Source organism: Vulpes lagopus, chromosome 5 (assembly GCF_018345385.1).
Source record: "Vulpes lagopus strain Blue_001 chromosome 5, ASM1834538v1, whole genome shotgun sequence".
Classification (NCBI taxonomy): Eukaryota; Metazoa; Chordata; class Mammalia; order Carnivora; family Canidae; genus Vulpes; species Vulpes lagopus.
The window spans coordinates 29,214,818-29,241,680 of record NC_054828.1 but is presented as its reverse complement, the minus strand read 5'-3'; the positions used below and the strand labels follow the sequence as shown (position 1 = coordinate 29,241,680).

General features: G+C 42.3%; 1 protein-coding gene across 10 annotated transcripts in view; it reads right to left on the bottom strand.

The window, feature by feature from the left end:
* The window catches only part of KANSL3 (KAT8 regulatory NSL complex subunit 3), a 43,197-nt gene that overhangs the window by 5,550 nt on the left and 10,784 nt on the right, over positions 1–26,863 (bottom strand). For 7 of the 10 annotated variants that reach the window (XM_041755396.1, XM_041755395.1, XM_041755397.1 and 4 more), the window contains 18 exons: positions 23,985–24,075; positions 23,658–23,843; positions 15,216–15,347; positions 14,826–14,942; positions 14,481–14,582; positions 14,301–14,372; positions 12,895–12,969; positions 12,558–12,715; positions 10,100–10,163; positions 9,456–9,656; positions 9,084–9,240; positions 7,478–7,555; positions 5,852–6,043; positions 4,973–5,057; positions 4,414–4,541; positions 3,228–3,337; positions 2,594–2,816; positions 2,124–2,257 (listed from right to left, as the gene is read on the bottom strand). In XM_041755396.1, the coding sequence (XP_041611330.1) occupies positions 2,124–2,257; positions 2,594–2,816; positions 3,228–3,337; positions 4,414–4,541; positions 4,973–5,057; positions 5,852–6,043; positions 7,478–7,555; positions 9,084–9,240; positions 9,456–9,656; positions 10,100–10,163; positions 12,558–12,715; positions 12,895–12,969; positions 14,301–14,372; positions 14,481–14,582; positions 14,826–14,942; positions 15,216–15,347; positions 23,658–23,843; positions 23,985–24,075 (2,305 nt within the window). Of the gene's footprint in view, positions 1–2,123; positions 2,258–2,593; positions 2,817–3,227; positions 3,338–4,413; positions 4,542–4,972; positions 5,058–5,851; positions 6,044–7,477; positions 7,556–9,083; positions 9,241–9,455; positions 9,657–10,099; positions 10,164–12,557; positions 12,716–12,894; positions 12,970–14,300; positions 14,373–14,480; positions 14,583–14,825; positions 14,943–15,215; positions 15,348–23,657; positions 23,844–23,984; positions 24,076–24,989; positions 25,034–26,863 lie in introns of all 10 variants that reach the window. The other 3 variants (XM_041755404.1, XM_041755405.1, XM_041755398.1) reach the window with 2 other exon arrangements.

The following is a 26,863-nucleotide window of genomic DNA, read 5'->3' as shown; positions in this document are numbered from 1 at the left end:
AAGAAAACACAAAAAGATTATATTGTTGCAACGGGAAGAGCTTTTTGTTTTTAAGATTTTATTTATTTATTCATGAGAGACAAACAGAGAGAGGCAGAGACATAGGCAGAGCGAGAAGCAGGCTGCTCGCAGGGAGCCCAATGCGGGACTTGATCCTAGACCCCGGGATCACACCCTGAGCCGAAAGCAGACACTCAACTGCTGAGCCACCCGGGCGTCCCAGGGAAGAGCTTTTTTAAGACACAAAAACTTGAAGCTATAAAGGGATAGATTTGAAGACTTAATACATAAAAATTTTTAACGTATAGAACAAGTATCAAAGATAAGCACTTAATACTTCAATAGGAAGAAAGAAAGAAAAAAGATAAGCAGTTGATAAAGTATAATACACAACTTGTGTAACAGATAAAAGATTAACATCTGAATGTACAAAGTTGCTATAAATGAAAGTAGAGACAGAATATGATAAACAATTCATAAGACATATAACCTCATAAGTAATCAGGAAAATACACATTTAAACAATTTCATTTTTCATCCATCAAATTAATAAAATTTAAAATACCGATTTCCATAACTAACAAAGACATAAGAAAATAGGTATTATCATCACTGTGGCTTCAACTGTAAACCAGCAGAACCTCTGAAGGTCAATTAGCCAGCAACTAGCCGGATGTCAGATTCACGTACCCTCCACTTACTAGTCTCTAGACTGTAGAAATCTCTCAGAAACACACAAAACTCAGGGACAAGGATGTTCACTGAACCATTATTTTCTGTGTCAAAAGCAAAACGTTCTCGTTAGTCTCTATCTAACGAGATGGTGAAATACGCTCTCATACATCCACCCAGTGAAACAGGAGGCAGCTACTGACAAGAAGAAGATAGGTTACTATGTAACCCACAGGGAAACATGTCACAACAAGTGTTGTAAACAAAGGCTAGTTACAAAATAGTCCATATTCTGTGATCCCATTTTTGTAAAAAAACAAAACAAAACAAAACAAAAAACACACAAAACAAAACCACCACACAAATAAAACAGAAAACCAGTAAAATAACGTACTTTGAATAGCAAGAAAAATCTAGAAGAATGCAAATCAAACTATTAATAGTGTATATCATCTCTGGGAGCGATATCATGGGAAATTTTCCCTTTCTAAATTATGTTATTTCATTAATGTTTGAAGTATTTAGAATAAGTACAATCACTTCTGTAATAGAAAAAAATTAACAGTAAATAAAGAAAAACACCTTCACTTTTCTCCAAAAAATGTAGGGAGAGCTAACTATGATCCCAATGAGAGCCAGGGAACAATCTCTGTATTCTCCTCTAAAGAGGAGGAGCCAGAAGATGGTCTGGAACAGCTGGGAGCTGTCACGTGTCAGAAAGGAGCCCATCCCTCAGCTCACAAACAGGACTGGTGTGGTGGCAGTGATGGGAACAGGACCAGGCCTTCAGTCACAGCAGCCTGCACAGCACCCTCACCCCCACGAGGGAAGACCAGGGCTGAAACTGCATAGTGAAGGAAAGCACACCCAACACTGGACTCCCAACTCTTTTTCTCTTACCTCTCATCTTGGGGTGGCTCTCAGTTCACCCTTTAACATAAGAAACATTTTACATGAAAAGGTCACGATGGAAATCAGATCAGCTACAAGGAACTGGTGGTCTCTGTGGTTAAGAATGATAGAAACCTAGCATGTTCTACAGAGATGGCAGTAAATGCCAATGGCTAGAATGGCACAATGTTGGACAGCTGGTCAAAGAAAGGCTGTAATGAACTAACTAGCCTCGCCAACCTCTGACTGATGAAGCCAAGAATGGGAAGAGAAAAGGAATGGAGAGGGAAAGCAAACAAAACTGAAATCCTGAGCACCCCTACACCTCCGAACACAGTTACATATTTAATCCCTCTCAACAACCCAGTGCTTTGGAAGAGGAGACCCAAAGAGGTCCATGGCTTGCTCAAAGTCACAAAGCTACAAGGCCCCAGGTCTAGATCTGAATTTGATACGCCTACAAGTCCAGTGCACCAGCAGCTCCTCCAATTGGCCAGGTGGCTGGCCCCCAAATTTCCCAACACTGGAGCCCATGTCCTCAGTCTCCCAGGCAGACTCACCTGTGAGCTGGAGGGCAGAGCCTGGGAGCTGGGCTCTTCTGTTGGGGCTGCTCCTGAGCCCATGGGGCTCAGCGTAGTGATTCGGCTCGGTTGGCCACGCAGTGTCAGAGTAATGGTGGTAGGGACCTTCAACCCTGACAGAGAGAGGGGGAAGGAAGGGTTTTAGTCATAGCCTCCACTTTCTTCTCCTGCAGAATTTCTTCACATCACACCCCACCCCTTGGCTTCCCGCCTCAGTATCCTCCCCGGCTGGGTCAGCTCCACGTTATCAGTCAGTCCAAAAGGCAACAGGATATAGCTGTGTTCTTCCAACCTCTTTGGGGCATGGACCTACACAGCCGAATCCTTGAGGTCAACACCAGGACCCTGCTGAGTTGGGTTCAACAACATGTCTTGCTCACATAAGATGGGAAGGTCCTAGGGAAAAAGACCCATATCTAAGAGTCCCACAGCTGTCATGAGAGACTCACCTGATGCTTGGTTAGAGATCTGAGCCAGGCCAGGGAGGCTGCTTGCCAACTTAGCAAGGCCCCCATTAGTCAGCAGCTGGTGGATAGCTGTGGGCTTCCCACCAGGAGTGGCTCCCAAGGAGGAGAGAGTGGTGGCCACAGGAATGGTACGGACAATGGTGCTGGTGCCCGTGGTGATGGCACCCAGGCTCTGCATGGGGGTGGGCAACTTCACGCTGGTGGCCTGTGGGACACACAAGCCCAGGTGATCAGAAGCTATTGCCTAACAGCAACATTCAAGTGTGGAGGGCCCATAGCATTAAAGGCTATCCTATACTGTGCACCTACCACATGCAAGGTAGTCTTCCACACATTTTCCATATACTATCTTACTTAATCCTCAAAACAACCTTTGAAATACTGTTATTACCCTAATTTTACATATTCAAGGAAATAAAGATACAGAGAAGTCAAAAAACTTCCCCAAGGTCACACAGTAGTGATGGAGCCTTAACCTTTGGTAGCTCTTGGGGGTGAAGTCAGAAGGCTGGCTGTCTTGACCTAGACTCCAGACCCAGTTTCCCTGCCAAATCCAATTAAACTGAGAAGGCCTCCTCCTAACACCTGCACAGACCCATGGGAGGAAGGTGTGCACCTGTGGAGCTGGCCCTGGGGAAGGGTTTGCTGGGAGGCCAGAGGTCTTGCTGCTGATATCCTGCAAGCTGAAGCTGAGGCCTTGAAGGAGGCTGCTGGCTGATGCGGCCCCTAGGAGAGGATATAACACATGTCAGCACAGGCTCAATCTCTTATCCCAAGAGCAGCCACACTCAGCCACCCTCCACAGCCAACTAAAGTACCACTGCTCTTTTCCTGGGACATCCCCAGTGCTCTAGGAAAGATGCCAGGAAGAGCTCCATGGGCATGCACACTGCATGCCCTCATGAAGAAAAGTATTCTGCTAGACACACTGCCTTGGGTTTGCTCCACATATCCCCACCTGCTCCAAACCACCTGTCTTATGTTTTAGACAGTTTTAGGAAAACCGAAGAGAGCTTGAACCCCACTTTTCAGAATTCTAAATTCCATCCTTTCCAGGGAAAAAGACAGCTTCTTAAGCCAAAAGAATTCCAAATACCTGATTTCATTTCACTACACAGTTGAGAGGCCACAAAGCAAAGAGGGAGGTCCTCCTGAAAGAGGACACCTCCAGAGCCTTGGCCCTTCTGGGCTCAGGTAATCAGCCATCATATGTAGGGTGAGGTGGTGAAAGCAAGGAGACAAGCAGAGGCAGAAAGGTGCCTCGGTTTATTTATTTATTTTTTTTAAGATTTTATTTATTTATTCATGAGACACACACACACACAGAGAAGCAGAGACACAGGCAGGGGGAGAAGCAGGCTCCATGCAGGGAGCCCGACGTGGGACTTGATCCCAGGTCTCCAGGATCACACCCCGGGCCGACGGCAGCACCAAGCCGCTGAGCCACCGGGGCTGCCCGGTTTATGTTTTGTTAATGCTAGTACACCACAATCCCCAGTTTTCTGCAATCAGATATGTTTAAAAACACCACAATGAACACAATAGACACATCTCCCACCAGCTATTTCTCTTCCTTATAGTACAAGAGATACTACCTGCAGACTGGGGTATATATTCGCTGTGAATATTAAAACCAAGAACTCCCCCACCTCAAAGTTAATTCCAGGTCACATCAAGCCTCTATGAGAGCCTGCCAACTCAGGGGAACATTCTTTAGATTCAGCTGCTTTCCCAGGGCCACCTCCAGCAGCAACCCAAAAGAGACTTTGCTGGGAGGCTCAGAATGCTGAGCTACCAGATACCTGGGAGGGAGCTGCCAGGAGAGGTGGCCACCAGACGGCTCTGGAGTGTGTGCAAGGCACCAGGTGCTGTGCTGCTGGACACTGAGGAGGCTGGGCTGGCTGAGACTCCCCCTTCAGAAGCACTTGACCTGGAGACAAAAACAGGAGCTCTATTATCCAAAGGTTAGAGGGAAACAGACCCTGGCAACACAGGAAGGGTTCAGAGTGGGGCCCAGCAACGCTTATAGTAATGAACACTAGAACCCAGAGTTTCCTTGTCCCACTTTCCGAATTCAGTCTCTAGTCCTTCTGAAAGTCAGGCCTTAAGTTAAAACTTCAAACCAAACCTTGAAGCAATAGCTATGGGATGCTCTGCAAACTTTAAATAAAACAAACAAACAAAACAAAACAAACCTCTGAGCTAACCCCCCAAAAAAGACAAAGATGCCACTAAGAAAGAAGTCATATTTCCAAACTGACAAAACCCAACCTCCACCATCTTTCCAAGCACTAAATCAACCAGAAAAAAGGTGAAGAGAAAGAAAGGAACAGAGCCAGAGAGGCCAAGAAATAGACTCACTTGGTGGTGGAGAGAAGCCCTGTGAGCTCTTTGGCCCCAGCTGAAGCCTGCCCCAGCGTCATGGTGATGGGCTTCCCTCCCACAGCTGCAAAACAGAAAACACCAAGGTCACCAGTCAGTCCTGGCTGGCCCCTACTTTTCAGAGTTTCACAACCTAGGCTAAATGCAAAATATTATGGACAAAGACTGGTCAAAGAAAAATGAAGATCAAGTACAGTAGAGTAGGGAGAGTTGAGAGTTCTATTTTTCTTCTATTTTTTAAACTTTCTGGTATATTTTATTTACTTTAAGATTTTATTTTTAAGGGATCCCTGGGTGGCGCAGCGGTTTGGCGCCTGCCTTTGGCCCAGGGCGCGATCCTGGAGACCCGGGATCGAATCCCACATCGGGCTCCCGGTGCATGGAGCCTGCTTCTCCTTCCGCCTGTGTCTCTGCCTCTCTCTCTCTCTCTGTAACTATCATAAATAAATAAAAAATTAAAAAAAAAAAAAAAAAGATTTTATTTTTAAATAATCTCTATACCCAATAGGGGCTCAAACTCACAACCCTGAGATTGGGAGTCACATGCCCTACCAACTGAGCCAGCCAGGCATCCTTGGAATATTTTCTTATCTTTAACTGAAACTGGTAAAGAACAAAATATAATGATACTTTGAATGACCCCTGAGCTCCCTCTGATCCTCGTTCTGCCTCCCCGACCCTAGCTTAGATCAGGTCACTGTCCATGTCTGTCCCATGTGCTACCGCATGTCCTCTCTGCTCCAGGCACATCTTACACTGAGGCAGAGGCTCAGCTGTACAGCAAGTAGTCACCAAGAGAGTAATGTTATGTGGTTTGAGACAGCTCAGTTTTTTTTAAACAGGCCAAGAAAAACTCACCTTCTGGAACTCCTCCTTGGGAAGGAGTACAAGGCCCTCCAGCTGTGTCCCCTTGGGAGATAAGGGATACCTTAATCTTCGGTCGCTTGGAGGTCTTACTGCCAGGAAGAGGACTGGAGGGATGATGGCGCTTCAGCTGGACCCTAAGATCTTCTTTCTCTGCCTCTTCCGTTTGTTCTGATGAAATGGGAACTAAGAGATGGACCTGCGGTAAGGTCTTCCACAATCCAAAAAAGCCCAAGAGACACTGACAGCACCAGCATGGGCATGACTGTGTGTCACACACAAAATCACACTTCAAAGGCAACTGCCAATGCTTCAATCCCACCTCACTCAGGTCCCACCTGTGGTACAAGGCCACCTTGCCCTTTCAGAGGATGGCCCCATCCCCATCCCTTATCCTGTTCTGGAGACAGAAGGTAGGGGGCTCTGAGTTGGTGGGAACAAAAAGAAAGGAGAAGATACCTTAACCCTGCCTACCGAAGGCCAAACAACAGAGGACTCACTACAAGGGATCGAAGCCATGCTTCCTGGACTCAATGTGGTAATTTTCCTGTTTCAGGCCCACCCCACATCACATAGCTGGGGGACAGGAAACATCCCACAAAGCAGTAGTAGAGGAGCACACTACCCAGTCCTCTCTACAGAGATTTTCACAAGGCTCTCAGAGTCCTACTCTGTCCTAAGAGCCCAAGGTTGAGTGTTTGGTTACCAAATGAAGGCAACAAGAAGAATTATTGCCAGGAATTGACACTGGCTTTGAGTAGCTACTAGGTAAAGGAGCATCTTAGCCAAGACAACTTTACTGCTCCTGCCCAAAAGCAACAAGGCAACAATGGCCCATGTCACAAGTAGTCCGCAAGTCATTTGTAGTAGTACAGAGAAAGGCCAACTGTTCACATATGGCCTTCCCCCTTCACTGAATCAAACAGACTCATCTTGCACATGGCCAAACCTCTCGGAATCTGAAGTTATCCTTCAGGCTTCCTTAGAGATTCCCTTCTCTTTAAAACCAGAAGCCCACCATAGGCCCTCTTTTTAGCATAGGCAATCAGGGGTAGGGTGGGGAGGAAAACAATAGTCCTATGAGGATAGCAGACAGGGATGGGGCTCCTGGCCTGGGCCACGGAGAGCTACTCCAGGCCACAGGGTATAACCAGCTAAAAGAATCGCTTAGGGAATAAATGCACTGACTAAAATCAGAATAGGAAGGCAGGTAAAAGGGAAAGGAGCTACAGGTTTTATGCTGATAAGTGGCTGGTGTGCTTGTAGCGGCCAGGATGGAAGCAGGAAACCAGAGGTGCAGGGAGAAAAACACACAAGGAAACTCAGGTTCACAGGCAATAGGCCACAGGCACATAGAGGAGAAGCAGAGTCAAGAGCCACAGGAGACAAAAAAGGAAAAACCATTAGAGGCAAACAAAGTATGGAGAAAAAGCAAATACTATGGAGGAGTAAGCAAAAGGAGTCAGCCAAGAAAAGAATCAGAAGACAGAAAAAGGAAAAGAGAAAAGAACAGCAGGAAACCAGAGACAAATGAGAGGCAGGATGAGGAAGAAAACAAGGAAGAAGTGGAGAGAAGCAGAGAGTAGAGCGTGAAAAGGTGAGAGGAAGAGCAATACTCACCAAAGAGACAGGAGGAGGTGCCGGGAGGAAGAGCTTTCCTCACCAGCATATTTTGTTTCAGAAAAGCAGCAAACTGTGCTGGAATGAATCAGAAAGAATTACAGAATCACAGCCAGCCAGAGAAAGGAGAAAAGGAGAGGGAGTAAGAAAAAGACATGAAAATGTTCTAGGAAATGGTCAACAAGGGCTTTTTCCAGAATTACTGTATGGGTTTGAAACCTGACTCCTAGCAGCTCCATGGAATCATGTATAAACTGAAAATAATAAATGTACCTGCTCATGGGGCCGTTGCCAAGACTCAATGAGCAACAGCAACTCAAGTGCCAAGAAAACAGCATAGCAGGTAGCCAGGGCTCCGTAAAAGTTAGCTATAATCATTCCCTCTTGCCTACGAGCCCTACAAAAGCCAGGGCGTTATGGCTGCTGCTCTGTGCCATGATACTCCGGGTCCCATTTCTAACCCAGATCACCAATCAGCCTTCGAGAACTCCTTAGATTTACAACTAATTATCCCCTCCAGAAGCAAGCAGACCACTGACTCTCTGTTCATCAAAAGCCTCTTGAAACATCACACACCCTAAACTTGGCTCTGGCCACCACTTAAGAAGATCAGGTCACAGACCACCCACGTAGACCCGAGCAGCCTGGTTTTTTTTTTTTTTTTTTTTTTGCCTTCAACGATCCACTCACACATGTTCCCTGTTAGCACCACTCTTAAGGGCATCCTCATAAGAGGCCTGAGTTTAAGTCCTGATCCTTTGGCTCCACTAAAAGAAACACAGGGGAAGTGAGATCAGCTTGCTGTCACCTCTGCATATTTCTACTTGACAGCCAGCTCTTGTGCTACCTTTTTCCAAGTTCCTGAGACTTCCGATGCTGCATGCTCCTGGATACATCACCAAACACAATGCCCAAAAGGCCTTACCCTGGGGCTGTCCAATTGGACCAAAGTGGGGGCAGAGGAAGAGCTATGGTTTCCTTTTTCCTTGCTCACAAAACTCCCTTTTCTATAGCTTCAGTAGGACACTGTTCTCCAGACTCTGATCTCAACCATACAAACATTTCCCAGACTAATCTAAAGCCTATCTGGAGAAACCCCAACAAACTTCACAGAAAGTCCCAGTGTGGGAACCTTAACTCTTCAAGGGCACAACAAAGAAAGGGCATGATGCCAGCTGAGTTGCCCTGGAATCTGAGGAATAAAGCTAATCACCTTGTCCACATGACCTGAATAGTGCCCTGACTGCAGGAGTGGCTAGGCAGGGCCTAGAACAGAAGTAGCTTCCCTAATTGGGAGTCAGAAAAAAAATTTGAGGCAAGTACACACGTAGTCAGCTCATAAAACCAAACTTCCCCAGAACACCAAAGCAAAGCTATAATTAGTGGAACTATACAGCTCCACTAATGCACAGACCTTTTGTGATGTCTTACCCTTGAAAACAATCCTTGGTATTCATTGCAACCTAATTTTGTCTGGACAGAAATGTGGGAAAGGGTGCCTCTCCCATGCTCCTGGAAGAAGCTACAGATGCCAATACTTTCCAAATACCACATAACATCACTCTAAAAGATAAACTGAGGGGCCCCTGGGCCAAGGAGCCTATACCTTGGGCTTGTTTGTGGGTCAGCACAGCTTCCGTCCGCTGCACATGTCTCTTCAGGAGCTGCGAGCTCCCAATCTGACTGGACTTCTGGGCAGAGGTCACTGTGGTCACTTTGGTCTTGGGACTTGAGGTGGGGCTGCTAGATACACTGGAAAGATCCTGGGTAGGGTGAGAAGGATAAGAGCTGAGCCAGATATTTGGATTTGACCATCAATTATCAATTATTCCCCTGGAATTCCCTGGTCAGAAATCCTCCCCACTAGAACTCAAAGTACTACAGCACTGGCAAGGCAGACAAGCATCCCTAGCAAATGAAGGAATCAACTCCACAGCTAACTTCCCTAGCAAAAGTGCTCCCTCCCTGCCTGCGTCACCTCTGAGCCTGAGGGTGAGGCAGGCAGCTTGGCAGCTGGTGAGGCAGGCCGACTGCCCCGCTCAGGGACCTCAAAGGCCAAGTCTCTGCGGGCTGCATCCCGAGGCTTCTTCTTCTTCTCAGCATCCTGATCCCGAGGCTCAGAGCCCATATGCCCTTCGGCGCGAGTCAGCACTCCAGTCAGAAAGTCCACGATCTCATCCTAGTGTAAAGAGAGGCCCAGACTGCTGAGTCCTCAGTCTAGGGAACAGGAACCTCGCCGACAAGCTCAACTCAATTCAATTAACCCCAGCTTTGGCATCGGGTGTGCCGATCCCTCTCCATGCACACAGAGCCAGGCACAAACCCCAGCCTCAGCCAAAGACCAGCAGTAGCCTGCACCCTGACACCTCTATGGGGTGGCACACTGGGGTAGTGTGTGTTCCCCCATTCCTCCAATAAACCCCTTCTCTGCTGATGCTACATACAGCTTTCCCTTTCTTCCCCTCCCTTTCCCCTTTTCTTTGCTTGATTTAGTTCTATGAGAAGCCCCACTGGATACTCCCACACCCTTCTGAGCCAAAGAAATTGGCTAACGAGATCAAGGCTAAAAGGCTACAGAAAGGCAAGCCTCACTGAGAAAAACACATTAAAACAACTGTGTACCTGAATACATCTGTCCACCATGCTCTGAGTCAGCCCCTCTGATTTCTTCTTTGCTTTGCTTATTCTAAGAGACAGAGAGGAAGAAATACTTAAACATTCCATGGCATAATAATATGGGATCAAGAATGGATTTCTCTTCTGTGTTTCTTCTTCTCTTCCTGGGCCCAGGAAGGAGGACTACGTTAGCCCTCTAGCAGGTATCACCACCTCTCTGAACCTTAGCTTCTACATCTAAAAATGGGGAATCATAACACCTCACTCATTGACTTGTGGGGATTACGAAAATAATATATGTAATGAGATCAGTAGAAGAGGAGAGGTGGTCACAGGTTAGTTCTAAAGAGATAACAGTAACTGGCCATAGATGGCTGCACTCCTCTCTTTGGAAGCTATTTTTAAAACCCCTGGCTTTTTTTTTTTTTTTTAAAGATTTTATTTATTTATTCATGAGAGACACAGAGAGAGGCAGAGACCTAGGCAGAGGGAGAAGCAGGACCCATGCAGGGAGCCAGATGTGGGATTGGGGCCCGGAACTCCAGGATCATGCCCTGGGCTGAAGGCAGACACTGAACTGCTAAGTCACCCAAGAGTCCCTAAAACCCCTGGCTTCTGACAGGGGGGTGGCAGTGGGTCTCGGCAGAGAAAAAAACAGGGCCCCAAGTGACAGGGTAGAGAACAACATTCTGAGCTTCCAAATTCTGAGATCCCAATTTACTAGCTGTTGGCCTCTGACATTGTATAGCATCCTCATCTTACAGATGAGGCCAGCAAGTCCCAGAAGTTAAGCAGTTTTTAGCATGGTTCTTAGCAAAGCAATCAAGACTAAATCGAGGTCTCCTAATTCTCAGGACAATACCCACGCACCTTGCAATCACATCTCATAAGAAGCCTCACAATATAACTCCCATTAAGGTATTCTAACCTCTCATGTTCCCTCACTACCACTCAAAACACACACACACACACACACACACACACACACACACGAACACACACACACACACACACACACACACTACCCTCCTATAGATAAGAATGTCTGAATAACCAACAAAGACAATGTATTTACAAAAAAAACACTGCTTTGAACACCGAAGAATTAGATTCTAGGCCCACAAAAAAATGGCCAAATAACAAAAACCACGACTTCTCTAAAACATCTTTGGCTAAGAAACTGATAAGACAGGTAGGAGCAGGTACTTGTTTTAAGCTCACTAGCTAATGCACACAAATGAAATTAAGCTCTAAGATTGAGCATATTAAAAACAAAACAAAACAAACAAACAAACAAACAAACAAAAAAAAAACATGAAGCCCAGGTGCCCAGGTGGCTCAGCGGGTTAAGCATCTGCCTTCAGCTCTGGTCAAATGATCCCATGATCCTGGGATTGAGTCCTACATCAGAGTCCTTGCTCAGCAGGGAGCCTGCTTTCTCCCCCTCTCCCTCTCTCTGCCTGCCACTCTCTCTGCTTGCTCTCTGTCAAATAAATAAATAAAATCTTTTTTAAAAAAGGAAGCCAACAAATGACACCACCTATTTTTCAGTACATTTCATGAAATCATCATTAAAGACCCTACAGGCAGCTCGTCTTGTAAGGAGCCAGCAGCCATCTCAATGACCTAAGGTGCCCATTCTAAACTCCAGCTGTTTTGATTCCATAATATATAAAAGGATGTTTAATACAAATGAAACCTATGTTCATATACATCTTCAGTAAGATACAAATATAAAGAAATGCCTACTCCAGTGAAAGCACAATGACCAAAACTGCATTCACTGTTTCAAATTATCTCCTTCCCACAGAGTAACTACTAATCGCAAACAGAAATATAGTAACTTGACAATGGAGAAACCTGGAAGATGCCACCTTCACACATAACAACACCAGTGATAAGACATATCAACAACATGTATCCCCAGGGAGGATGCACTGAGGGCTTATCATCTCTGGCATTTCTGCCAGAAATGCTATGCTCAACCTAATCACAAAAAAAATTGTCAAAAACCTAAATTGAGAGACAGCCTACAAAAAAACTGGCCAGAAGTCTTCAAAATGTCAAGATCATGAAAGACCTAGGAATATTACCAAAATCAAGGAGATAAGGCAACTAATAACAACATGTGATCCTGGAATGGATACTAGACAGAGAAAGGACATTAGTGAGGCAACTGATAGTATCTGTGTCTGTAGATTAGACAATAGTATACAATGTTAATATCCTCATTTTGATAATAAACTCTGGTTATGTGAGATGTTAACATTTGGGAAATCTGAGTTAAAGGTACCTAAGAATTTTTTGTACTGTTTTTGCAACTTTTTAGAAATCTGAATTAGTTTAATATGTAAAATGGTTTCCCTTTTCAAAGAAGATTTAGTATCTAGTTATATTACCACCTCATAGGCATTCCTCCAACACTACAATATGGCTCTCTCACAGTTCTGGGGAAGCTACACACCTGAGATTATCATCAGCTCCCCCAACCACCACCAAGCTGTTCTCAGCCCGAATCTTTTCTCGGAAATCCTCCATGGCTTCGGGATGACACTGTAAGGAATTCTGCCCAATGACAAAGAGGACTGGAGTCTTCATATCCAAGAGGGGATCATCCACATCCTGAAACATGTATAGTTTTTATAATCAGCCAGTTCCTATTCACTGAGCACTGACCAGGCAAGTCTGCTGAGGGGAGTCAGCTGGGCAACTATAGTCATTAAGCACCAATTTGTGCAATGCACACCCCCCCTTATTCTCACCAGCCACTGACCCAGTAATCAGCTGCACTCCATGCTTACCCCTCTGGGACCATCCACGGTGAGTAAAGGAAACCCAAGGCAGACAACCGCAGTGACATACTCCATCACTGACACCTGGAAATAATACAATAGTTTGTCTAAAGGTCAAATGACTTTACTGCAGCTACACCATACCCAGAGTCCAGAGGTGGTCCAGACTTACCAGCTAGTCCCCATCTCTTCCTCCCCAGTACTAATCCCCAGGAGAACCAGCCAGTGGCAGCAGTAAGATCACAAGACACAAGATGGAGCCCTGAGAGAACCCCAGCAGAGGGCTGAACCACAGGACGGGAAGTTCAATGCTTCCATCCTATTAATTCCTATACTTAAGTCCTCCTATTCACTTTTCTCTCCAGTGATAGCAAATGCAATCAGGAGAGCACAAATGTTGCTCTTCTCCCTTAAATGAAGAAAATCTATTCCTTTTTAATTTAATGGTGAGCTCCTAGGCACCCCAAATTTGTTGGAGCAGTTGCTGACTGAATTCTGCTATTCCCAAGACCAGGGTGTAGAGGGAGGTAGCCTCCTTCCTCCAGTGGCCCTAGATGTCATACTTAACCACACCACATGAAGCAGTATAGGCTCCACTTACTTGATCCACTTGAGAATAGGGGCTTTGGACAGGTCAGGAACACTTATGCAAACTAATGTACATATAAATGTATGTAAAATAATTAAGAAAGGTTCCTTGAGGTCTTAGAAAGGAACAGAATATGAATACAACATCAAATTCCAAAACTATTAAAATTTATGCCTGCTAGTATCTTTTTTTAAGGTAGGAGAATAGTACATACATTTGGGAGTGGAAGAGGAATATTTTTTTCAGAGATATATGCTGAAATATATACAAATGAAATATTTGGGGTTTTCTTTAATATTAAGACTCCAATTTTATTTTATTTTTCAAGATTTTATTTATTTATGAGAGGGAGAAAGAGCATGAGCAGGGGGAGGGGCAAGGGAGAGGGAGACACAGACTCCCCACTGAGTAGGAAGCCCAACTCAGGGCTCAATTCCAGGTCCTGGAATCATGACCTCAAGCAGAGGCAGACGCTTCATCGACTGAGCCACCCAGGTGCCCTATTTGGGACTTTCTTCAAAATAATTAGAGGAAAGTGGGCAGGGGTAAGATGAAAAAACCTGGCCATGAGTTAACTGCTGGTAAGCTGGGTGAGGGGCCCACAGGCTTTATTTTACATCTGTTCTCCTTTTAGGTTTCTGCTTAAAATTTCCACAATAAAGTTAGAAAACAAAGTTAGTCTTTTACGCCTTAAAATGCCATTTATATAGGCAGATCATCTACCACAGTGTCTGGAACATAAAAAAGGACTTAATGGTAGCAATCAGCAGCAATAGCCTATTATTCTATCCCAAGACAACTTCCAAATGAGATGGAAATTACTTACATGACAGGCCACCAAAGCTCCTGTATTCCAACCAATCAAGATAATAGGTTTGTGGGGGAAATGGCTATGAATCTTTGAGGGAAGAGAAAGAAGACAGTAAGACAGGAGGACATAGCTGGGTGCAAAACAAGCCCAGCATGCTGGGCATGCCACAGTGAATTCAAACAAGGGCACTCTCACCTCCAGCACTTTGCTTCTCACTGCCCCAATCATATGCTCGAGACACTGCAGAACTCCGACCCCACTACCATTGTTCAGCAGATGGGTGGCTACAGGGATGACCTAAAGGAAAGAAAGTGGCAGCCATGCCAGCAGAGATAAGTTTCTAATCTTCTCTCAATTCTGCTTAACCTACCCTAAATCCCTTCAACTTTAGATAAGCACCATTCAAATTAAAAACAAAGAGAGTGGGGGGATGCTCAACACTTAAGTCCATCCATTTGGACCCCCTCCCACATTCTGTCGCCTCAGTCCTTCAAGACTCTACTCCAACCAGGAGATAGTTCCTCTTATTCCCACACATACCTTGCCTAAGCAGGACAGCTGAGACTGCCAGAAGCGGTGGCGCCGTGAGGTGGGAAACACGGAGCTAGAAGGCCCGGAGGAGGCAATGAGAATGAGAGGAGAGCCAGGGAGTTTGCTCTAAGGAAGAAGAACCCCAACAGAGAACCAGTGAGAGAGAGGTGTTACTCCACAAAATCCTAAGCATCCCAATACCTTTCTTATTCCAAACAATGCTAATTTCCTTATGAAACTATGCTAAAGCACTATACACAACCAGTTACTAATGGCAAAAGTTATTTATTATCCTCTTACTAAGGTTCTGAGACTGAATTCTAAAAATTTCATGGGCCATAGTTAAGTTCTGAGCTCCTCTGACTTGCCATAGTTAAGTTCTGAGCTCCTCTGACTTACTGGTTTGTTATGAGAAAGCACTCCCACAGCAGGATCCCAGGGCCTCTTCAGCAAGAGGGACAAGGCCTCAGCTCCTGCAGCCCCAGTCTTCGTGTTAGATGACACAAGCATCCGGTCAATCAAAGTAGGGATCTAGAAGCAAAAGCAAAGATGCTTCCAGTGAGAAGCAGGAGACCTACCCACTAGCAGGAATTGGGTGGGAGGAAAGAACCCCATTATGAGTCACAGACAGACTTCAACTAAGCCTTTCAAACTTTACTTGGGGCAAAAGTACAAATAAGGAGATAGTTGAAAAGTATGCCTCCCATCATTAAAGGTAAATGGGTACAATCCTTTAGAAAGAAATCTGATGATATGTATCAAGAGACTTAAATTTAGTGCTATCCCCTTCCCAAAGGATTCTACTTCTCAGAACTTTTCCTAGCAAAATATATCAAAAATATATACATGGGGCTTGGGGCGGGTAGGGGTGTGTGTAAAAGACAAATTAATTCTCAATAATGATTAAGGAGAAAAAATAACCTAAATATATCTATAAGAGAATGATTAAGCAAGTTATCCATGTAACTAGGTATTAAGGTTAATTTAAAATATTTAAAAGAATCTGTAATAACATAGGGAAATGACTTTGCTAAAATGTTAAAGAAAAATAGAAAACATAAAAATTACCTCTACTCAGAAAAAATGCTATTAGAAAATATGCCAAAATATTAATAGTTATCTTTATGGAGTTATGGACAGCTTTTTTCTTTTTCTTTTTATTTTTATTTTTTTTTTTTGCTTTTTTCTTTTTAGATTTCTGTATTTTCTAATATCCTCAATGAACATCGGTTGATTTTATAAATATTTTTTAAAAATCTGCATTTTCCTCTAGAGTATTGCCTTCAAGCTTTGAAACTTTAAAGAAATCTGTTATTGTGCCCAAAATAATATTTCCTATGTACTGTGTGTACTGTGACTTATACCATATCCTATTTTTTACTAGAAAATGTGACCTCATAGATGTGTAAGTATAGGTTTTGGACATGCTGATGCTTACACTGAGAGAAATATTTCTATGAAAAAAAAAGAAGAAATATTTCTGTGAATTCCATATTACCCACAAAAGGTCAAAGTGACCTAGGGGAAAGGAAAGAATTTCAAATGTTTAAAGGTAGTCTTTAGAAAAGCAAAAATAGGGGATCCCTAGGTGGCACAGCAGTTTGGCGCCTGCCTTTGGCCCAGGGCGCGATCCTGGAGACCCGGGATCGAATCCCACGTCGAGCCTGCTTCTCCCTCTGCCTATGTCTCTGCCTCTCTCTCTCTGTGTGACTATCATAAATAAATAAAAATTAAAAAAAGAAAAAGAAAAAGAAAAAAAAAACATTCTGAGAAAGTGGAGAATGAAAAGTACTATGGTGATGCAGGTTGTAAAGTCAGCCCATAGCTAATGCTATCCCCAACAGTGAAAACGTGAGAGCTTTTCCTCTAAGATCAGGAACAAGATAAGGATGCCCACTCTCACCACTTTTATCCAACACAGTAGTACTATTAGTCCTAGCTGGAGCAATTAGACAAGAAAAATAAAAGGAATCCAAATTAGAAAGGAAGAAGTAAAACTGACACTATTTGCAGATGACATATTCTATCGAGAAAATCCTAAAGACCTGACCAAAAAGCTGTTGGAACTAATAAACAAATTCAGCAAAGTTGCAGGATACAAAATCAATATATAAAAATCTGTTGCATTTCTGTACACTTGTATCAAACTAGCAGAAAGGGAAATTTAAAAGACAATCCTTCTTACAACTGGATCAAAAAGAAAAAATACCTAGGAATAAACTTAACCAAGGAAGTGAAAAACTATGCAATTAAAAATACAAGACATTAATGCAAGAAACTGAAGAAAACATAATTAATGGAAAGATATTCTGATATTCTGTGCTTATGGATTGGAAAAATACTGTTAGGGGATCCCTGGGTGGCTCAGCAGTTTAGCACCTGCCTTCAGCCCAGGGCTTCATCCTGGAGACCCGGAATCGGGTCCCACATCAGGCTCCCTGGATGGAGCCTGCTTCTTCCTCTGCCTGTGTCTCTGCCTCTCTCTGTGTCTCTGTCTCTCATGAATAAATAAATAAATCTTTAAAAAAAAAAAAAAAAGGAAAAATACTGTTAAAAGTGTCCAAACTGGGCAGCTGGGGTGGCTCAGCGGTTTAGTGCCGCCTTCAGCCCAGGGCATGATCCTGGAGACCCGGGATCAAGTCCCATGTCAGACTCCCTGCATGGAGCCTGCTTCTCCCTCTGCCTGTATCTCTGCCTCTATCTCTCTGTGTCTCTCATGAACAAATACATGGAATCTTTTTTTTTCTTTTTTTTTTTTAAAGTTTTTTTTTTTTTTAATTTTTATTTATTTATGATAGTCACAGAGAGATAGAGAGAGAGGCAGAGACACAGGCAGAGGGAGAAGCAGGCTCCATGCACCGGGAGCCCGACGTGGGATTCGATCCCGGGTCTCCAGGATCGCGCCCTGGGCCAAAGGCAGGCGCCAAACCGCTGCGCCACCCAGGGATCCCAATACATGGAATCTTAAAAAAAAAAAAAAAAATGTCCAAACTACTCAAAGCAATCTGCAGATTCAATGCATACCTATCAAAATTCCAATAGCATTTTTCACAGAAATAAAGCAACATTAAGATTTGCATGGAACCACAAAAAAAACCTGATTATCCAAAGCACGAGAAAGAACAAAGCTGGAGGCATCACGCTCCCCGATTTCAGGCTATATTAACAACCTGCAGTAATCAAGAGTATTTTTATACATACACATGGATCAATGGAACACATAGATCAATGGAACAGAATAGAAAGCCCAGAAATAAAGTAACACATATATGGCATCTATGGTTAGTTAACTTATAATAGAGAAGCCAAGAATATAGAATGGTGAAATAAATGGTGTTGGGAAAACTAAACAATCACATGCAAAAGAATGAAACTGGACAAGTACTTTACACCATACACAAAACTTAACTCAAAATGGATCAAAGACTTCAACATAGACCTGAAACCATAAAATTTCTATAAGAAAACATAGGCAGTAAGCTCCTTGACATCTGTCTTAGTAATGTTTTTGAATCAGACACCCAAAGCAAAGGCAACAAAAGCAAACTAAACTATTGGGACTACGTCAAACTAAAAAGCTTCTGCATAGCAAAGGAAACCGTAACAAAATGAAAAGGCAACCTACTGAACAGGAGAAGATATCTACAAATATCCAATAAGCGGTTAATACCCAAATTATATAAAGAACTTAACAGCAAAAAAATAATCCAATTAAAATGAAGATCTGAATAGACATTTTTCCAAAGATGACATACCGATAGCCCACAGACACATGAAAAGATGCTCAACATCACTCATCATCAGGTAAATGCCAATCAAAACTACAGTGAGAAATCATCTTACCTCTGTTAGAATGGCTACTAGGAAAAAGACAAGAAATACCAAGTGCTGGCAAGGATGCGAGATAAGGGAACACTTGTACACTCTTGGTGGGAATGTAAACTGGTGCAGCCACTATGGGAAACAGTATGCAAGTTCCTCAAAAAATTAAAAACAGAACTACAATATGATCCAGCAATTCTACTTCTGGGTATTTACCCAAAGAAAATAAAAATACGAACTCAAAAAGATATATGCATCCATCCCCATTTTCATTGCACCATTATTTATAATAGACAAAAAATGAAAACAACCTAAGTTATTTGAATGGATAAAGAAAATGGGGTGTATGTACAAACACACACACAATGGAGTATTATTCAGTCATAAAACCGAAAAGAAATCTTGACATTTACTACAACATGGATGGATCCTGAGGGCATTATGCTAAGTGAAGTAAGTTAGACACAGAAAGACACTGCATGATCTCACTTATATGTAGAATCTAAACTAAAAAATAAAACAACAGCAACAAGCTCACAGATATAGATATAGCAGATTGGTGGCTGCCAGAGGCAGGGGACTGGAGGTGGACAAACTAGGTCAAGGGTATCAAAAGGTACAATCTTACCATTTTAAAATAAGTAAGTCATGGAGATATGATGTTCAGCATAGTGACTATAGTTAATATTGTATTGCCTATTTTTTTTTTTAAGATTTTATTTTATTTATTTATTCATGAGAGACAGAGAAAGAGAGGCAAAGACACAGGCAGAGGGAGAAGCAGGCTCCATGCAGGGAGCCCAACTCAGGACCCGATCCTGGGACTCCAGGATCACGACCTGAGCTGAAGGCAGCGCTAAACCACTAAGCCACCTAGGCTGCCCTGTACTGCCTATTTGAAAGTTGCTGAGAATAGATCTTAAAAGTTCTCATCACAAGAAAAAATTTTGTTAACTATGCACAATGACACATGTTAACTAGACTCATTGTGGTGATCATTTTGGAATATATACAAATATCAAGTCATGTTGTACAGCTGAAACTAATAAAAATGCTATATATCAAAAAGTTCAAAGACAATACAAGAAAATAAGCTGCCCAGGTAATGACAAGAATGGACAGTAATACTATTTTAAAAAGAACAAGACTAAAAAGATTTCTCCCTGAGAAATTAAGGGTGAATATATCATCAGACTACCTCAGCTTAATTCAGGAAACAAATGTTGATGCCACAGCTGCTGTTACAAGGCACTAGGCTTATAATCTATGAGGGGTAAGGAAGACACAAATAACAAAAGAGGCTATTAATACGTGCCAGAAAGAAAGAGAAACCCCACACTGCTGATTCAAACCATCTGACAGAGGAGGAGAAAGTCAAGAGGCAATTTTCATCTGAAGATGCAGCATGTGAAATGAGATGTGCTGCAGAATTCCAAGAGAACACGGGGAAAATGCTTTCCAATCAGTGACACTAGAAAGAAGCAAGACTGTAGGGCTTATTCTTTGCAACTTATTCTGTAACTACAAGCCACTCAACACCTTGAGGAAGAGAATCTGATCTGAATCAGACTTCAAAAGCTTTTACCTGGCAGCAGAGTACAACTCTGAAACAACAAAGTCTTGAAACTCACTTTCCGTCAATACAGGCTACTTAGAAATAATTAATCAATACCAATTTCTCTGCGTGGAGCTGGTCAACCAAGCCTCACTGGTCTTTCCAACACTGCATTCACTCTCAACAAAAAATTAAGAGGCTAGGGTGTATACTCTCTCTGCTCCCTTCACAATGGCTCTAATGCTAAAAGTAGCTGGCCCAAGAGCATGATCCCATTCACCTTCATTTCCATCCAACAGGTACAATTAAAAGGAAGTAAAAGACCTTTACTTTAAAAATTGTTAAGACATTAAAAAAAGAAATTAAAAATGACACAAGAATGGATATTCTATGCTTATGGATTAGCAAATTTAACATTGTTAAATGTCCATACTACCAAAAGCAATCTATAGATTCAACTCAATCCATATCAAAATCCCAATAGCATTTTTCAGAGAACTAGAACAAATAATCCTAAAATTTGTATAAAACCACAAAAGAGGGACGCCTAGGTGGCTCAATGGTTTAGCACCTGCCTTCGGCCCAGGGCGTGATCCTGGAGTTCCAGAATCGAGTCTCATATTGGGCTCCCTGCATGAAGCCTGCCTCTCCCTCTGCCTGTGTCTCTGCCTCTCTCATGAATAAATAAACAAAATCTTTAACAAATAAATAAAACCACAAAAGACCACAGACAGCCAAAGCAATCTTGAGAAAGAACATCAAAGCTGGAGGTATCACAGTCCCAGAATTCAAGATATACTACAAAGCTATAATAATCCAAACACCATGGTATTTTTTTTTAAATATTTTCCTTTTTTAAATTTATATTTTTTAAAGATTTTATTTATTTATTTATTTATTTATTCATGAGAGACATACAGAGAGAGAGAGATGTAGAGACACAGGCAGAGGGAGAAGCAGGCTCCACACAGGGAGCCCAATGTGGGACTCGATCCGGGGTCTTCAGGATCACACCCTGGGCCGAAGGTGGCGCTAAACCGCTGAGCCACCCGGGCTGCCCCAAACACCATGGTATTAACACAAAAACAGACACATAGATCAATGGAACAGAATGGAGAACCCAGCAACAAACCTACACTTACACGGTCAATTAATCTATGACAAAGGAGACAAGAATGGGGAGAAGACAGCCTCTTTCATAAAGAAATGGTAGGGCCGCCTGGGTGGCTCAGCAGTTGAGCGTCTGCCTTGGGCCCAGGGCATGATCCTGGAATCCCAGGATCGAGTCCCACATAGGGTTTCCTGTGTGGAGTCTGCTTCTCCCTCTGCCTGTGTCTCTGCCTCTCTCTTTGTGTCTCTCATGAATGTATAAATAAAATCTTAAAAAAAAAAAAAAAAAAAGAAATAATGTTGGGAAAACTGGATAGCTACATGCAAAAGAATGAAATTGGACCACTTTCTTATACCATACACAAAAATAAACTCAAAATGGATTATAGACCTGAATGTGAGATCTGAAACCATAAAACTCCTAAAAGAAAATATAGGCAGTAACCTCTCGGACATCGGTCTTAGGCAACATATTTACAGGTATGCCCCTAGGGCAAGGGAAACAAAAGAAAAATAAACTATTGGGACTACACAAAATAAAAAAGTCTTGTACAGCAAAGGAAACCATCAACAAAATGAAAAGGCAATCTCCTGAATGGCAGAAGATATTTGCAAATGATATATCTGATAAGGAGTTAATATCCAAAATATGTTAAGAACTTATGCCACTTAACAACAACAAAATAATCCAATTTAAAAAATGGGCAGAGGACCTAATAGACACTTTTCCAGAGGGCATATAGATCGCCAACTGACACATGAAAAAATGTTCAACATCACTAACCACAAGAGAAATGCAAATCAGGGGATCCCTGGGTGGCTCAGCGGTTTAGCGCCTGCCTTTGGCCCAGGGCGCGATCCTGGAGTCCCAGGATGAAGTCCCACGTCAGGCTCCCGGCATGGAGCCTGCTTCTCCCTCCTCCTGTATCTCTGCCTCTCTCTCTCTATGTCTATCATAAATAAATAAATAAATCTTTAAAAAAAGAGAGAGAGAAAGGCAAATCAAAACCACAAAGAGTTACCACTTTATACCAGTAAAGATAAGAAATAACAAGTGCCATCGAGGATGTGGAGATAAGGGAACCCTTGTGCACTCTTGCTGGGAATGTAAATTGGTGCAACCACTGGAGAAAACAGTATGGAGGTTCCTCAAAAAATTAAAAATAGAATTACCTTTTGATCCAGTAATTCACTACTGGGCTTTTACCCAAAGAAAATGAAAACACTAATTTGAAAAGATATATGCACTCTATGTTCACTGCAGCATTATTTATAATAGCCAAGATACGGAAGCTACCAAGTGTCCATCCACAGATGAATGGGTAAAGATTACGTGGTTTATATACACAATAGAATACTACTCCCACCATAAAAAAGAATGAGATCATGCCATCTGCAAAAACATGGATGGATCTAAAGGATATTATGCTAAGTGAGGTAAGTCAAGAAAAGACAAATACCATATGACTCCATTTCCATGTGGAATCTAAAAAATAAAACAAGTAAACAAACTAAAAAACAGAAACAGATTCATAAATACAAAGAACTAGTGGTTGCCAGAAGAAAGAGAGTTGGGCGGATGGTGAAATAAGTGAAGAGGATTAAGAGATACAAATAATAAGTCACAGAGATGAAAAGTACAGCATAGGGAACAGTTATAATAATATTGTAATAACATTATCTAGTGATAGATGGTGACTATGCTTACTATGGTGAGCAAGGAGTAATGTACAGAACTGTCAAATCACTATATTATACACCTAAAAATATAAAACACTGTATCTCAACTATACTTAAATAATAAAAATTAAAAATAAATTCAAAAAATTTTAGCAAGAAACAACCAAAGTATTCATTGTGAACTTGATAATCTAAGAAAACAGGAGCCTGTCAGTAGAGGAACCACTCCTGAGAGCACAGCCTAGAGTGGACAGTGCTGGAAATCTTCCCACCCCACAGTCCTGTACTCAGTGAACACCTAAGTCTGCTTCTGTCCTCATTTTCAACATGCCTCCCTGGTAAACCCTTCACCTTCCCCATGATAATTCAATTCTTTTCTCACCTCACCTCAGAGGTGACTCAAACCACAAGCTGCAGGGCTGGAGAGGCTAAAAGTACATTTTGGTTTTCAGGCCTCACACTTCATCCTGGAGACAGCAGGGCTAAAGACGTTTACACCAGACAAAACGTAAAATGATACCATGTCTCCTATTTTTAATAGCAAAGGAAACCTGTTAGCTTCAGTCATGTCCTCCAGGCTGACCAGGCAGTGACCTTGCCCAACCCCACTTTCTGAACCTACAGCAGAGGCTGGCCAACTTAGGACGAGGGGCAGACTCCAGTCATAACCTTACCTTCCCTTTGAGTGTCTGCAAAGCATCTAGGTAGGCGGCCAGCATGGGCAGACTCAACGTCTCCACCAGGGTGGTATGCAGCCACTGGATCAGCTTGGTGTCCCAGCTCACACTTGCCAGAGCCTGCCGCACTCTCCTCGCACACTTGTCCACAGCAACACGGCGCAGCACTGGCTCATTGCAAGCCTAGAAGATGTAAGTGAAGTGGTAATACATGAAGGCCACCTTGTTAATAACTGGGGCAGGTGGCAAGGGAACAACAAGTTAGTCAGCCAGTAAGGCTAAACTAGGGAGGGAACACCATGGGGCCATTTTCTGGAGTCTTACCCCTTCATTGGCCAATCGGGCAAGGCGGTCAGACTGCAGGGCTTTGAGGATCTTGTTAAATAGCTTGTTCTGGGCCATTGTCCAACCAGTCCTATAAGAGAAACTCAGAGGAATTAAAGTCAAACATCGGGACACTCCTCATGCATGTACATTGTACAAAGATGTTTTCTGTCCACAATATGAAACAATATAACTCAAAGCAGCTTAATGCAAGACCACTGAGCTAAAGCACAACACCTAGATTTTGGTCCCAATCCTGTCCATAAGTCACTTCAGCATACATTTGTATTAATATATACACAAGTCAAAACCAGTTATGAATGAAGTTTTTTACAGTGCTAGCAAAGCTAAGTATTTATCTAGAGGCTAAAATAATCCATTAATAAAAAATAGCATGGCACCATTGCACAGATATATTTGAATTTTACAAGTTTAATATTTCACATAAAAAGACAGGATAAACAAGCATTTCAATGTACTAAAACCTCAGACTAAGAGGCCTATTTAAATTACATTTAAGAATATAAACAGGAATATAACAAATGAAGCTTTTCCCTAATACTGCATCCCATACTACTACTCTCCCTTTTCCATGTATTATTTTTTATATTTTTCTGTATACTACACAATTAACAAATTTCCTTTTGAATGCTCTGTTCCATATAAGTTAACACTGTACCATCTCCTCATGACACTGGCATACACACTTCTACTTTGATTAGGGAAGGCTTTGTGTATCCTCCTCCAATTCAGCAGTAAACATCCACAATTAGAAACTAGTTCTACTGCTTTTATTCCCACCTCATCACACCTAGTACAGTGCAAGGAGCTTATTTAAGTCTCCCCTCAGCCCACTCCTGGCAATCTTAACGACTCTAAAATACTCCAACTCTGGACAGTAACCTTTCTAAAGAGACTAAGAAAAGGTAATAGAAGATGCTCAATTAATATATGTTTATCAACTCTCCCTACCACACACACACACAAAGCTAGTGATTAAGTTACCTTTAAAAAAACAATTTATGTGGATGCCAGACCCAAATGAGAACCTGGAATGAGATCATAGTAGCATTTCAATCAGTAAGGTTAAAGTAAATAGGGCTGAGACAACCACTACCCAATTGGAAAAAGAAAATCTAGACCCCTACACATCACTCTTTACACCAAAATAAATTCTAAGTAGAAAAGTTAAATATGAAAAAATAGTTACTAATAGGAAAAAGTGGTAAATACATACATATATATATATCCCAGAATGAGTAAAACTTTTCTAAATATGACCTAAGACCTAAAAGCCATAAAAGAAAGATAAATGTTAAAGATACAAATATAGGGAGGGCTAGGGCCTAGGTGGCTCAGGTTATGATCCCAGGGTCCTGGGACTGAGACCTGCATGGGCTCCCCTCAGCAGGGTGCCTGCTTCTCCTTTTCTTCCCTACTTGTACTCTCTCACTATCTGTCTCTTTCTCTCAAATAAATAAAACCTTTAAAAAAAAATAAAGAAAAAAAAAAAGAAAAAAAAATAAAAATAAAAAAATAAAGATATGAAGATAAAAATTTCAAACTTCTACAAAGGAAAAAACTAAACTATTATAAAGTCAAAACACAATGGAAAAATAACTGTCATTTCATCGAAATAGAAAAAGTCACCAGAAAATTAGTGAGAAAATGATAAAATACTCAAAAATGGGCAAAGAACATGAAAAGGCAATTCACACAAAAAAATTAGTCAACTCCCTCCAAAATCAAACATGCAAATGAAAATCATAAAACATTATTTTTCACCTATCAAATGGGTAAAATTAATTTAATAATACTCTGTACTGTGAGAGTATAGGAAAACAGGTCCCTCCATACTTTGTTGATGGAAATATAGATTAGTACAACCTTTTGGAAAATCAATTCTGAGGAAAAAAATCAATCAAAATAACCTAAGGCAGATCATGTCACTCTGCTCAAAGGCCTTTCATGGCTCTACTTCAATAAGTTACAAGCATGTCCCTCCTTGCAGTGGCCTATCTGGACCCTACTGCCTCTCTAACCTTATCATCCATGACTACCCCTGACTCCCTGAACTTCACCACATTGCCCCAACCTACCTGACACACATACCCTATATGCTTCCACAACACAGACTAGGCCCTGGTCATCCATTCCTTCTACCTGAAACAATGGCTCCCTCTCCAATCTCTTTCAGATCGCTGCTGAAACATTCATTACCTTCTACTGAGGCTTCTCCTGACTCACTCTTATTTAAAACTACCAATACCCAGATTCCTTAGTCCCCTTTCCAGCCGTGTGACCACCTCCTGCTCTACCCATTTTACTTCTTTGTTTAGTGTGTCTCCCTTTGCTACAATGTAAAGTGCAACATGGCAGGGATTTTTGTTGGTTTTAAGTGTTATATCCCCAGAATGTAAAACCGTGCCTAGCACACAAAAGACACTTGAACATCTGCTGAAGAATAAATAAATGGATGAACTGTATGCATTATGCATACTATATTCCAAGTCCTGTAAACGGCTGAGTGCAGACTCCAACCCTTACACTCTGTACCACACTAAGCATGAGCAGGAGAATGCTGAAACATGATCCAGGCTCAACTGTAAACTTAGCCCTTCACCGTGCCTGGGTGGGCAAACTGAGGGAAGCTACTTGAAACACCTTCAACAATCTCAACTTCTCTTATAACATACTAGTATCCTTCCCATCATACACCACCAGCAAGATACCCTCTTTTCTACAGGTCATCTAAGAATACTAGGAACATGGCCAGTAAATATGCAGATGGAAGACAAATTACCCTGTTATTCACTTTATGCAACTATCCTACTGTCCTTAGAAAGAGTAAATACCCTCTAGAAAGGGACAAAGTAACA